Source organism: Phacochoerus africanus, chromosome 1 (assembly GCF_016906955.1).
Source record: "Phacochoerus africanus isolate WHEZ1 chromosome 1, ROS_Pafr_v1, whole genome shotgun sequence".
Lineage (NCBI taxonomy): Eukaryota > Metazoa > Chordata > Mammalia > Artiodactyla > Suidae > Phacochoerus > Phacochoerus africanus.
Genome location: NC_062544.1, coordinates 201,152,514 through 201,167,096, shown reverse-complemented (window position 1 = coordinate 201,167,096; position 14,583 = coordinate 201,152,514). Strand labels below are relative to the sequence as shown.

Below are 14,583 nucleotides of genomic sequence, written 5' to 3'. Positions count from 1 at the left end.
TCATTAGCAATCCCACTACTCAAATAAAACAGTTAATATATTTTGACAGGCTTTTTTTCCATGCACATATAATAAATATGTATATATATTAAAAGCAAAAAATGTGATCATATCATAAACACTGTTGGTAACATCCCCCTACCTCCCACTACCACTTAACATGTCAAAATAGAAAAAAAATAGGTCTACATCATTATTTTTTTTTGCTTTTTAGGGCTGCACAGCTCATGGCAATGCCAAATCCTTAACCCACTGAGGCCAGGGATCAAACCCACAACCTCATGGTTCCTAGTTGGATTGTTTCCACTGTGCCATGATGGAAACTCCCTATATTATTGTTGTTGCTGTTATTATTATTATTATTATTATTTTTGTCTTTTTGAGGGCCACACCTGTGGCATATGGAGGTTCCAAGGCTAGGGATCTAATCAGAGCTGTAGCTGCCGGCCTACACCACAGCCACAGCAATGCGGGATCCTTAACCCACTAAGAAAGGCCAGGGATCGAACCCTCAACCTCATGGTTCCTAGTCGGATTCGTTTCCACTGTGCCACGACGGGAACTCCCTACATCATTATTTTTAATGGCCACACTTAGCATTACATTTTGGGGTTACTGTGTAATTTATGTAAGTAATTCACACTAAACAGAAGTTTAGGTTTTTCCTGTTGATGGATAGTCTAAACAATGCAGCTTGAACAACCCTGGTTATGTACCTTTTCACATTTTCATTAAGATAAATTCCTAGAGACAGAATTTCATTATTTTGTTGGGAAAAATCCCCAGAAATGGAAGTAATGAGTCAGTCTAAATAAATAAATCAGTCAGTCAGTGGAAAGAAGAAAAGGAAAGAACAAAAAGAGTAAATGAGCCAAGGAAAGAGAAAACTGTGAAATAGGCAATGGCTAGAGGCTATTCCTAAACAGAATACTCTCCTAGTTTCTATTTCTTTCAGTGGTTTGGCAGAGATAATTTCTTATCATACTCTAGCCTCTCCTCAATAAGCTATTCAAGTTCTTTAAAAAGAAATAATGCAACCCCAATTAACTAACAGGTAATTGGGAAGGAACTGACAAGTTTTCAAAGGACAAAAATAAACACAGAAAATGTGCCGCTTTTCTAAGGAAAATTAATTAATACTAGTTTTAAAGCTATAAAACTATTACAAAACTAGTTTTAAAGCTATAAAACTATTATGAAATAAAATTAGCAAAAATACTTAATACTAATAAAACTGAAATAATAAAAAGACAGTTTATGTAAGTTTTACACTCTGTCCACAGCAATAAAAACCCAATGCTTTTGTAATGTATTTATGTTTATTAAAGGCCAAATGTGATTGGATTTTAATTTAATAATTCTACTTTTGCAGCTCTGTCTGTTCTTAGGGAATAATCTAGTACGAGACTATACACTCTACAAGTCAGGAGCTATCATTCTTTACTGTTGTGGTCCCAGTGCCTTAGTTATTGGACACACCCAATATCTGCTGAATAAATGTTCTCATATCCTTTGATTAAGTAATAATTTAGAACTCTATCATGGATATACTCATTCAACATTTTTACTGAGTGTCTACCATGTGCATGATACTATTCTAGGCACTTCAGTTCAAGAGCTAAATGAACTATAATACACACAAATCTTTCTTGCATATATCACAGAGAATTTAATAAAAGGGAAATGTTAAGTACATAAAATTAAGTATATAAAGACATTCATTATTTTCTTTCTTTTTTTTCCTTTTGTCTTTTGTCTTTTTAGGGCTGCACCCACAGCATATGGAGGTTCCTAGGCTAGGGGTCGAATTGGAGCTGCAGCTGCCAGCCTATACCACAGCCACAGCAACACCAGATGAAGCCATGTCTGTGACCTACACCATAGCTCATGGCAATGCTGGACCCTTAACCCATTGAGCAAGGCCAGGGATTGAACCTGCATCCTCATGGATACTAGTCAGGTTCCTTAACTACTGAGTCATGACAGAAACTCCAATATTTATTATTTTCAACTGCCAACAAACATGTAGTACAGTCTCATATGCCAATTCTAGGTGCTTGGGATACATCAGTGAACAAAACACACAAAGATGCCTGCTCTCTTTGTTTTGTTTTGTTTTTGTCTTTTTAAGAGCTGTACCTGCAGCATGTGGAAGTTCCCAGGCTAGGGGTTGAATCAGAGCTTCAGTTGCCGGCCTACGCCACAACCACAGCAATGCCAGATCCGAGCCATATCTGCAACCTACACGACAGCTCATAGCAATGCCAGATCCTTAATCCACTGAGCAAGTCCAGGGACTGAACCTGCATTCTCATGGATACTAGTCAGATTTGTTTCCACTGAGCCACGACTCCATGCCTGCTCCCAAGTTTACATTTTAGTTGGAAAAGGAAATAATAAGCAATAAGCATAACAAATAAGTAAATTACACAGTATACCAGAAGGTATTATGTGCTATAAAAAAAAAAAAAAAAGGCAAATGAGGGTAAGAAGGACCAGGTCACAGTAATAAACAGTCAAAGTAGGCCTCACTGAGGAGGTGATATAAGCAAAGACTAGAAGGTGCTAAAGGAGTTAGACAAAGAACTACTATTGAAAAGGTGGAAGTAGATATGGCATGTTCAAGGGAAAATAGGAGGCTGGTAATAGGTGGAAGGTGAGGGAAGAGGGACAAGATCAGAAGGGAAAAAGGCTGGGGAATGGGAGCAAACAGTAAGGTCTTATAGATGATTAAAAAGATAAGAATTTTGACTTGGAGTGAGAAAAAAAAGGCACTGCAGGGTTTGAACAGAGGAATGACATGATCTAGCTTACATTTAAAAAGGATCGTTCTGGATGCTTTGTGAAAACAGACTGACTGCGAGAGAAAGAGGGTAAAAGCAAAAAAACCAGTAAGGAGGCCAAGCAGAAGGTGATGCTGGTTCAGACCAAATTAGCAGCACTGAAATTACCAAAAGATGGTCAAATATTGGACGTATTTTGAAGGCAAACCAAAAAGATGTTCTGATGAATTGGGATGAGATGTGGGAAATGACATGAGAAAAGGTGAGCAGAGAAGCGGATGTGAGGAGTCATGGTTGACTACAAGGATTTTGGCTTGAACTGAAAGGATGCACTGTCTTCAACAGAGATGGGAAAGATTGTTAGCATAAAAACTTCTGAAGGGAAATCAGGAGTTCAGTTTTCAACATGAGTAATTTGAGATTTCTACTAAATATCCAAGTAAAATTGTGAAACAATAAACTGGATATAAAAATTTGAATTTGGGGAAAAATATCTGAAATGGAAATATGAATTTGGAGTTAGTGACATGTAGATGGTCTTTAAATCTATCAGCCTGGATGAGATCACAAAGAGTGAATTTAAATAGTGAAAGGTACAAGAATTTTGATTTTTTTTTTCTTTTTTTGGCTGCACCTGCTGCATACGGAAGTTACCAGGCTAGGGACTGAACCTGCACCTCTGCAGTGGCCCAAGCTGCTGCAGAGACAATGCCATATCCTTTTAGTCCACTGCACTACAGTGGGAACTCGAATAGTGAAAGGTATAGGTGGAGAAGGGAAGAGGACTGAGCACAGTCCTGGGGCACACTAACATCAAGAAGTTAGGGAAAAGAGGAGAAATCAGGCACAGACAATGAGAAGAAGGGACTAGTGAAATAGGAGGGAAATCAAGAGAAGGAAATGTCCTGGAAGCCAAGTGAACAAATAGTATTAAAGAGGAGGGAGTGATGAACTACTCAACTACTAGATTCTGAACTGATGAACTTATGCATAATAACGTGGCATGAAATTTTAGCAGCAAAACAATGGAAAAGCTAGGTACGGAAAGAACGGGGAATGGTTAGGTTCTAGTACATTTACTTAGAGTGTTATGTTGTCATTAAAAACGACCACTAAGAATACTGTTTAGTAAGATGGAAAGTAATCACAAAAGCAATCCATCTTTCAAGAAATATTAGAAAATACAGAGAACAAAAGGTAATTAAAAAGCAGCTGAAATCCTACCACCAAGAAATAACTACTAACATTATGACATGTAATTCCTCTAGGTTTTTCTTCCTCTCTATATCTATTTTGTTTTTTTCTATCTTACTTCTTAATTACCTATCAAGTCCATAAACATACATATTTCTTTTTGTATAACTGGGATTATGTGAGACTACAACTCTGTATCATTTAACATTATATTTCAGTATGTTCCTATGTCATTAAATACCTTTGAAAAGCATCATTTTTTGATTACCTATATATTTCATCTTATATCTATACCATATACCCATTTAAGCATTCTCCTACTTGGGCATTTTAAATGGTTTCAATATTTCCCATATATGTAGCATACAGTAAAAGGATAAAAAAAAAAAAAACCCTGCTAAATCCTGTCTAGTAGTTAAGGATTCGGTGTTGTTCCTGCTATGGCTCAGTTCTGATCTTTGGCCTAGGAAGTTCTTCATGCCATGGGCATAGTCGAATAATTACATAAAATGTGGAAAAAAAAGAATGGAAATAATGCTTATTCACCTTATTTATCATCTTATAATACTGAGTACATAGGTTCTCAATTTGTTGAATGTGGGAATAAAAACAGCAATAAAAATTTTAAAATGGTATAATTAATTATGAGTTATCTTTATATTACAAAAGTCTTCTATAGCAGTCATATATATATATATATATATATATATATATATAAAAATTGTTTGTTTTGTTTTGTGTATTTCTAGGGCCACACATGCAGCATATGGAAGTTCCCAGGCTTAGGGGTTGAATTGGAGCTGCAGCTGCTGGCCTATGCCACAGCCACAGCAATGTGGGCCGGGGACTGAACCCACAACCGCATGGATAGTAGTCATGTTCATTACCGCTGAGCCACAACAGGAACTCCCTACATTTATATTTAAAACAAAATATATACTTTCAATAAGGAAGAAGAAAAGAGAAAATAGGAGTTCCCGTCGTGGCGCATTGGTTAACGAATCCGACTAGGAACCATGAGGTTGCGGGTTCGGTCCCTGCCCTTGCTCAGTGGGTTAACGATCCGGCGTTGCCGTGAGCTGTGGTGTAGGTTGCAGACACGGCTCGGATCTGGCGTTGCTGTGGCTCTGGCGTAGGCCGGTGGCTACAGCTCCGATTCAACCCCTAGCCTGGGAACCTCCATATGCCGCAGGAGAGGCCCAAGAAATAGCAACAACAACAACAAAAAAGACAAAAGACAAAAAAAAAGAAAAAGAAAAGGAGAAAATAAAGAGGAATATATTATATTTAACACAGAATTATTTCTCATTTTAAAATGTTTTTTAAACTTTCTCCTTATATTCCAAATAAAGTAAAAACTACCCACCAAAGCATTAGTGATGTCTGATCTGATATTAATTTTATGCTTGCTTAATGCTGCATCATTTTCTAGTTTTTAATAATCTTATAATTCACCCTTGTCTGAGACTTGGAAATAACAGCAATATACAACTCTTATTTAAAGTACTGAATTCTTTGCAGTTAAATCTATCTTATAATTTAAATGCTCTTAAAACACAGAACTCCGATTTTTTTCTTTTTCTTTTTAGGGCTGCACTCGCAGAAAATGGAAGTTCCCAGGCTAGGGGCTGAATCAGAGCCGCAGCTGCCGGCCTACACCATAGCCACAGCAACGCCATATCCGAGCCTTGTCTGCCAACTACACTGCAGCTTGTGGTAACGTCAGATTCCTTAACCCACTGAGTGTAACAGGGATTGAACCTGAATCCTTATGGATCCTAGGTGGGTTCATTAGAGCTGAGTCACAATGGGAACTCCAAAGAACTCCAAATCTTTACAGTTAATTGGAAAACTCTATACTGCATTTGACACTGATGAAAATGTGAGATTTTTACAGTATTAGAGAGAAACTATAAATCCATTATAAATAGATGGATCCAGAACAAAGATTTGTAAGAGATAAGAAAAAGCCAATGATTAATAAGATTTTAAAACATTTCAACCAACAGAGGGACATGGAGAATATGACAAGATGAGAGCAGTTTTTACAATGCAGTTATAATTTACACTCTATGACCAGCTGTTGAGTAAAAATGAGCTTAGTTTCTCCTCTAGGTTTTCTTTCTTTCTTTTTTTTTTTTTTTAGGGCTGCACCCACAGCATATGGAGGTTCCCAGGCCAGGGATCAAACTAGAGCTACAGCTGTGGGCCTATGCCACAGCCACAGCAACATCACAGCCACAGCAACATCAGATCCGAGCCGCATCTGTGACTTACACCATAGCTCACGGCAACACCAGATCCTTAACCCACTGAGCTAGGCTAGGGATGGAACCCGCAACCTCATGGTTCCTAGTCAGATTCATTTCTGCTGCACCACGACGGGAACTCCTCTTCTAAGTCTTTAATGACAAAATGCTGTTTCCATTCCACAGATCATAATATTGCTCACTGTAATATGACTTTCAATTGTATTTAGTAAATTATGATGTTGAAAGAAGTTAGTTTTTGGTGAACACAAAGACATGGCCCTAGTCTTCACGGAGTGAGCACAAATGTATGTATGCAAACCTGCACACAACGTTAGATTATTTTCTTGTCTTTTTAGAGTCACACCTATGGCATACGGAGGTTCCTAGGCTAGGGGTCAAATCAGAGCTTTAGCCACCGGCCTAGGCTACAGCCACATCAATGCCAGATCTGAGCCACATCTGCAACCTACACCACAGTTCATGGCAACACCAGATCATTAATCCACTGAGCGAGGCCAGGGATCAAACCTGCATCCTCATGGATGCTAGTCTGATTTGTTTCCACTGAGCCACGATGGGAACTTCTAGATTATTTTCTTTTAAGGAAATAATTTGTTTCTCTTACAACTACTATTATAAAGTTTACTGCTATCATTATAAAGCCAGTTCATACCAAAGTAGAAGGTAACAGGAAGGAACATGTGAATAAAAGCACGACTTTTAAATTAATACTTTAGATTCAATTCTGGCAAATTCTGCTTTTAGCTCTTTCCCCCTTAACTGATCTCCTGCCTTGCTCCTCCCAATAACAGCTTCCATTAGCTAAAGATTTTACTGCATATTTATGACTGTAGAAATGAGCTCTGTAAACAGAACTTAAAATGAGTATGGTGAGTATCACACCATACCTGTACAAGTCTGCTTCTGGTTGCTGACATTCTATCACAGCTACAAGAGTGTCCAAATTGGCAACTGTTTGTAATACTGCTGTTTCTGGAACTGCCACATGTGTCTGAAAAAAGAAAAATTAAATTGCATAGTTTCAAGATCTAAATGGGACCTTAGCTATCATCTATTTCAAATCTCTTTTACAGATGAAATCATAGCATTCTATGATCATTCTAAAGTATGATCCATACTTTAGATCACTTAGCTAGATGGCAGAAGAGAAAGAAGAATGGAAAATAACAAGTAGCAAAAAAAGCTACTGTGATTACCTATCTACAGAGAACATTTGCATACAAGGAAATTAAGTCTGTGTCACTGCTCCAAGTTTATTATGAACAATTTAATAGAGGAAAAAAAGTGAATCAAGTGAAACTTGAGAAAAATTTAAATGTGTCCCCCCCATCTAAAAAGGCACCAATTATTAAAAGATTATATTTTCTCTATATTTTTTCCTTTTAACTTGTCTTAACTATGTGAGGCTATCCTTGAAGGAAATGTATAATAACATTATTTCTTTAAAAAAAAATTTAATTTTAAAAGTTTCAGTAATTAAAAACATTTCTGCTTTTATCAGGTCAAACTTTATTACCTCAACCAAAGGAAAGTATCACTAGAATATAAGACAACACTCAAACATACATGTACAGACCTTCAGGTTAGTTTCTCCATCTAAACTAGCAGTTGTAATGTGACAAGAACCATCAAGTCGATCTGAGGATAGAAGCACCAAATCCGCAGGGAAAACTTCATCTTTGGCTACTCGAACAATATCACCCACCTATGAAGAATTTGGGGGAAAAAAGAATATACCAAAAGACAAGGACATTATTTTTTTTTTCTCTTCTTTTTTTCCTGTCTTTTTAGGGCAGCTCCCAAGGCATATGGAAGTTCCCAGGCTAGGGGTCAAATCGGAGCTGCAGCTGCCAGCCTACTGCCACAGCCACATCAACACCAGATCCGATCCACGTCTGTGACCTACACCACCACTCATGGCAACACCAGATCCTGAACCCACCAAGCAAGGCTAGGGATCGAACCTGCATCCCCACAGACTTTATATCAGGTTCTTGACCCACAGAGCCACAAAAGGAACTCCAACAGGACTTATTTCTATTGAGCTCTAAACAAGTGCCCTATCACTATATATATATATATTTTTTTTTTCTTTTCTTTTTTTTTAGGGCCACACCCACAGCATATGGGCGTTCCCAGGCTAGGGATCAAATCAGAGCTGCAGCTACTGGCCTATACCACAGCCATGAAAACACTAGATCGAAGCCACCTCTGTGACCTACACTGTAGCTCATGGCAATGCTGGATCCTTAACCCATTGAGCGAGGCCACGGATTGAACCTGAGTCCTCATGGATACTAGTTGGATTTGTTACTAAGCCACAAGGGGGCACCTATCACAATATTTTAATGTACGAAAGCAAACTTTCAACTAAAATATAATCAGATTAGAATTTGTGATTTCAAAATATAATTGATTTCTATCATTTACTAATAAATGCATACCCGAATGTTCCTTGATCTAGTTTTCACAAGGCCACCACTTCGAACAACATATACAGGAGCTGCGTTTACTTCATTATCTGAAATATGTCGTAACCAATCTTCATATCCCTGTAAACATCAAAAGAATAAAAAAATGCTCCTTTCAGTATAATTAGAAGACACTTTTATCAATGAGAAAAAGAAACATAAAAACTTCCCCCAAACATTTCACTCATTAAAATTATTTTAGGTTATTCTGACACATATATCTCATTACTACCTGAAACTCTTTTGGTTTTCATCACATACATGCTCCTGATTTTCAGAGTACCTCTCTAATTACTCCTTCTCAGTTTCCTTATAGGAAGCTCCTTCTATGGCACCTTAATGGGCCCTTTTTTCACTCTTCACTTTCTTACTGCAAGATTTCTTCCATCCCTCTCTCTTCAAAAAATTCTGAAACTGGGGGAATTCCTGTAGTGGCTCAGGGGAAACAAATCTAACATCTATGAGGACACAGGTTCAATCCCTGGCCTCGCTTAGTGGGTTAAGGATCTGTTGTTGCTGTGAGGTGTGGTGTAGGTCGCAGACACAACTCATATCTGGTGCTGCTGTGGCTGTGGTATAGGCCAGTGCTACAGCTGATTTGACCCCTAGCCTGGGACCTCCATATGCTGCAGGTGCAGCCCTAAGAAGACAGGAAAAAAAAAAAAAAAAAAACCCAAAATTGAAATTTATCTCTCTAAACCTGAATATTCAACTGCATTCTTCATTTCAAAACTAAACTGATGATATCCTCCCACTCTGTTGTATTTCCAATGTTTCTTTCTTTCTTTTAGGGCTGCACCCGTGGCACATGGAGGTTCCCAGGCTAGGAGTGGAATTGGAGCTGTAGCTATCGGCCTACACCACAACCACAGCAATGCCAGATCCAAGCTGTGTCTGTGATCTATACCATGGCTCACGGCAACACCAGATCCTTAACCTACTGAGTGATTGAACCTGCACCCTCATGGATGCTAGTCAGATTTGCTTCCACTGAGCCACGACAGTAACTCCTTATTTCCAATGTTTCTGATCTTGACAAATGACCTTACCATCTACTAAAGTTGTGCATACCAGAAATCTAGGGAGTCACTCTTAATTTCTACCTTTTCCTAACACCTACTCAATCTTTAGTTCTACTGCTTCTATGTACTAATGATATATTCACAGGACATTATTGCAGATGATAAACAGAAAAAAAACCAGATTTTGAAACTTAGGTTGAGTTTTTTCACACTCTTAAACAATAGAACAGAGCTAATTATAATCTATACTTAAAATATATATGGTAGGTCAACCAGATCATGATTAAAAAAGGAAACATAAGCATTTCACAAGAAATCCTTTGATTAAAATGTTAAGGAGTGACTTTTTTTTTTTTAAGTAGAAGAGACTTGTGCTATTTTAGAGAAAATTCAAGAACTCAGAGGTACAACACAAGTACAGAAAACAGAATATCAAAGAGACAGCATTAAGTGATAAAAGGAACAGAATGTGTTGTATTCTATGCTATTATTTGTGAGAAACTTATGCTTGCCTATGTGAATGCTCTGTACAGATATCTGGACTAATGTACAAAGAACAGCTCCCTCAGGGGAGGAGACTAGGAAATGAGATGGGAGCATAAGAGACTTTTACTATATGTTACTTTGTACTATTTCCATTTTTAAAAAATATGTGCATCTATTACCTAAAAATATAAAATATAAAGCAAATATTAAAGACTGCTTTGAAGGTCTATGTTTTTCATAGGGAAATAAAAGCATTTTTTGGGAAAATGCTTTTTTGGGAAAGCATTTTTATATTCTTATATTGGCTCAATTTATGATGTGGTATGTCAGTTTTAGAGAAATTTAATTGAGAGTCAAAGTATCTTTTCTGAAACTGTCAAAAAGCATACTTCTATAATCAGATGACATTAATAGAGTAATAATTTAAAAAACATCTTTTTAAACATAAGCTCACAAATTATAATCCAACCTATGTGTCACTGCCAGATTAAACTTTCCAAAACATTGTTTTAATTCACTATCCTGTTCAAATCCCTCTTGGTAACTCTCAATGTTCACAGCAAAGAATATTCCAGCTTCACTAATTTAGTTAACAACCTCCAGCCCCAGTATGTTATCTTTTAGTACTTTCCTATACAAGATCAAACATTTAGTCAGATATGACATTCCCCGAAATAAATCCTGCCTTTTCTTTCATTTGAGCCTTTGCCCAAGTTGTTTCTATCTCACCTTCTTTACCAACTGCCATTTTACCCAAATTCCAAGTCTCATCTCTAATAATATTTATCCCATGAATCCTTCCTTGATTATCCTGATGAAGAGTTCCACCTATTCTCTGATCACCTACAGCTAGTTCTTTGGCTCTTATACTATCTTATTAAACTATAATTATTTTTGTATTTGGACTTATCTTTTCTACTTCATAGGTTTTAAGTTCATATAAAACAAAGACTATAATATTTACCAGAACACTATGTCTTATATTACACAAGAAGATTTAATATGCATATACAGTCGGGAGAAGTTAAAAAAAACATCTAACAACGTTATTCACATGAAAGAATGAACAACTGGTAACAATGCTTTTCCTATTCTGATGTAAGTTCAAAGGCACACTAAAGGAGAGAAGAAGGTAAGAGTAGGACATGGGAATTTTTACAATTTTTCAAAAATTTGTTCTATTGATCCACCATAAGGAATATAAAATCTGAACAGTACATTGTAGTATATTTTATGTTTATTAAATAAGCTAAGGTTAAATACAGTAGTTGCACAAGAGAAAATTCAGTTCTGAAACTGTTTCTGAGAAAGGGAGAAAATCCTGATAGATCGAAATTTTTTTTTTTTGGTCTTTTTTAGGGCCACACCCGTGGAATATGGAGGCTCCCAGGCTAGGGGTCTAATCAGAGCTGTAGCCACCGGCCTACGCCAGAGCCACTGCAACGTGGGATACGAGCCATGTCTGTGGCCTACACCATAGCTCATGGCAACGCTGGATCCTCAACCCACTGAGCAAGGCCAGGGATCGAACCCGCAACCTCACGGTTCCTAGTCGGATTTGTTAACCACTGAGCCACGATGAGAACTCCCAAATTTTCTCTTTGAAAATTACATGAATGTTCATATTTTCCATTCTGCATTAGTTATCAAGACGTTCTCAACTCAATACTAAACTGCAATAGCCATACTAACACAGATTTTAGGTATAATCTTCCTGCTTCCTACCTTTAGATTTTTTTTTTTTTTTTACTTAACCCAACCCATTTCAGGAGATAGGTTGTAAGTTATTATCATTACATTAAAGCCTCTCATTTTGTAGATATAAATTCACCAACATTTTTCAACTCAGTAATGAGATCACATTCCAATTAAAACCAGTCTATATATTTGGCCAAATATATACTAGGAAACCATGGAAATACTGCAACAATTAACACTGCTTTAAAAAATATTCAAGGAGTTCCCATCGTGGCACAGTGGTTAACGAATCCGACTAGGAACCATGAGGTTGCGGGTTCGGTCCCCCTGGCCTCACTCAGTGGGTTAAGGATCCAGCGTTGCAATGAGCTGTGGTGTAGGTTGCAGACTCGGCTCGGATCCCGCATTGCTGTGGCTCTGGCATAGGCTGGTGGCTACAGCTCCAATTCGACCCCTAGCCTGGGAACCTCCATACGCCGCGGGAGCAGCCCAAAGAAATAGCAAAAAGACAAAAAAAAATAAAAAATGAAAAAATAAAAAAATAAAAAATATTCACGAGAAATGAATATTCATCTATTCATCTATGAAACAGATATTTACTAACGGTTAAATATGTGCACAATCTTATTCTGGTCACAGGACCTAAAGTCTGCCCTCACAGAACTAAACATTCAAATGAAGGTAGTATACAAACTAATAAACAAGCGCTTATTCAACAGAACAATAGGTAGTAACAAACGATATGAAGCAAAAAGACCACAGGAGGAAATGAGAGCATGACATAGTGATCAGGAAAAGCCTAAGACATCTAAGTGGAAACAGCTGTATCTCCAAGCACAAACTATTGTATATATGTATCTGGAGTTCAGAGTACAGTTTCAGGATACACATACATTTGAGAATCATCAACATATAAACGGGACCTTAAATCACTAGATTGGATGAAATCATCTACAAGGAAACTACATATAGAAATGAGGTCCAAGGCACAATTATGTGTTACTTTGATGAAATAAATGACATCTGAAAAACCAGGTAAATGTGAAATTGTACTAAGTGATTTGGATACTTACTGACTTACACAAATTCTAGTCTCCGATAGAATAATTATGAGAGAGAAATCAAACTTATAGCAGTAGCATGATATTCTGGTACACTACATAAATAATGTAACTATTAATCTATAGATTCTCCTTACCTTTTTCATGTAAGGAAGGACATACTAAAACCCAAAATTATAAAATGTATGCCAATTTGGTTTCCATGTCAATTTAAAGCTTATCCCTAAATCTTATAAAATGAAAATGATCATACTTACACATTAAAATTCAAAATTAACTCTTTCAGGAAGAAGGAATCAATTCTATATAACTGAGCCGCTGTCAAAATATTTTGAGGTGACATCTCTTAGGAATTTTAAATTTACTTGTCATATTTATCCAGTAATCCTGTTTTCTATACCTAGATGTTTTTGTGTCCCATTCATGGTAAATGGAAAATCCTGGGCCAGGGACTGAATGCGAGCCACACCTGTGACCTATGCCGCAGCTGAGGCAATATGGGATTCTTTAATGCACTGTGCTCACCTCCACAGAAACCCAAGCCGCTGCAGTCAGATTCTTAACCTGCTGTGCAACAGCGGGAACTAATATACCTAGATTTTTAAAAATTATTTTATTATAGTTGATTCATAATGTTCTGTCAACTTCTGCAGTATAGCAAAGTGACCCAGTTATACATAATATATATTCTTTTTCTCATATTATCTTCTACCATGTTCTTTCACAGGTGATTGGATATAGGTCCCCATGCAGGACATCATTGTTTACCCATTCTACATGTAATAGTTTGTATATACTAATCCCAACCCCCAGACCATCCCCCTCCCCCTTGGCAACCACAAGTCTAGTCTCCCTGTCTGTGAGTCTATTTCTACTCTCTAGATAGGTTCACCTGTGCAATATTTTAGATTCCACATATAAGCGATATCATACATATTACTTAGATTTTAATATAATTTCAAGATCAATAGGTGAAAGGGTTAAGATGGCAGAGTAGAAGGACTGCAGCTAATCTTCTCTCATAAAAGCAACAAAATTTCAACCAACTGCTGAACAACCTTCAACAAAATAGACTGCAAATTATCAAAAAAAGACATCCTACTCCAGAAGACAAAGAGGAGGCCACATCAAGACCACAGGAGGTGCAATTACACAACATAAGCAGCCCCGTACACACCAGGTCCAGGTGGGCCGCCCAGACTGGAAAGTAACTGTATCACAGAGGCTCACTCACAGAAGTGACAGTTCTGAGCCCCATGTCAGGTTCCCATACCTGGGGATCGGGCATTGGCAGGGGGAGCCCCCAGAGCATTTGGTGTTGAGGGCCAGCAGGGCTCGTGCATAGGAGCTCCACGGGACTGGGGGAAACGGAGATTCTACTCTTGAAAGGCGCCCACAGGCTTTCGTGTGTACTGGGTCCCAGGGCAAAGCAGAGACTCCATAGGAACCTGCGTCAGATCTGAATGCAGTTCCTGGAGGATCTTCTGGGAAAACAGGGGGTGGCTGTGGCTCATTGTGAGGGAAGGATGCTGGAGGCAAAGGTCTTAGGAGTAATCATCAGCGCGTGCTCCTCTAGAGGAGGCCAAGTGGGAAAA

General features: G+C 37.8%; 1 protein-coding gene across 6 annotated transcripts in view; it reads right to left on the bottom strand.

Moving 5' to 3' along the window:
- Positions 1–14,583, bottom strand: part of ATP11B (ATPase phospholipid transporting 11B (putative)) — a 139,582-nt gene that overhangs the window by 80,621 nt on the left and 44,378 nt on the right. For 5 of the 6 annotated variants that reach the window (XM_047787270.1, XM_047787231.1, XM_047787221.1 and 2 more), the window contains 3 exons: positions 8,695–8,802; positions 7,827–7,955; positions 7,138–7,241 (listed from right to left, as the gene is read on the bottom strand). In XM_047787270.1, coding sequence (XP_047643226.1) covers positions 7,138–7,241; positions 7,827–7,955; positions 8,695–8,802 — 341 coding nt within the window. Of the gene's footprint in view, positions 1–7,137; positions 7,242–7,826; positions 7,956–8,694; positions 8,803–14,583 lie in introns of those variants that run through there. The other variant, XM_047787260.1, reaches the window with a different exon arrangement.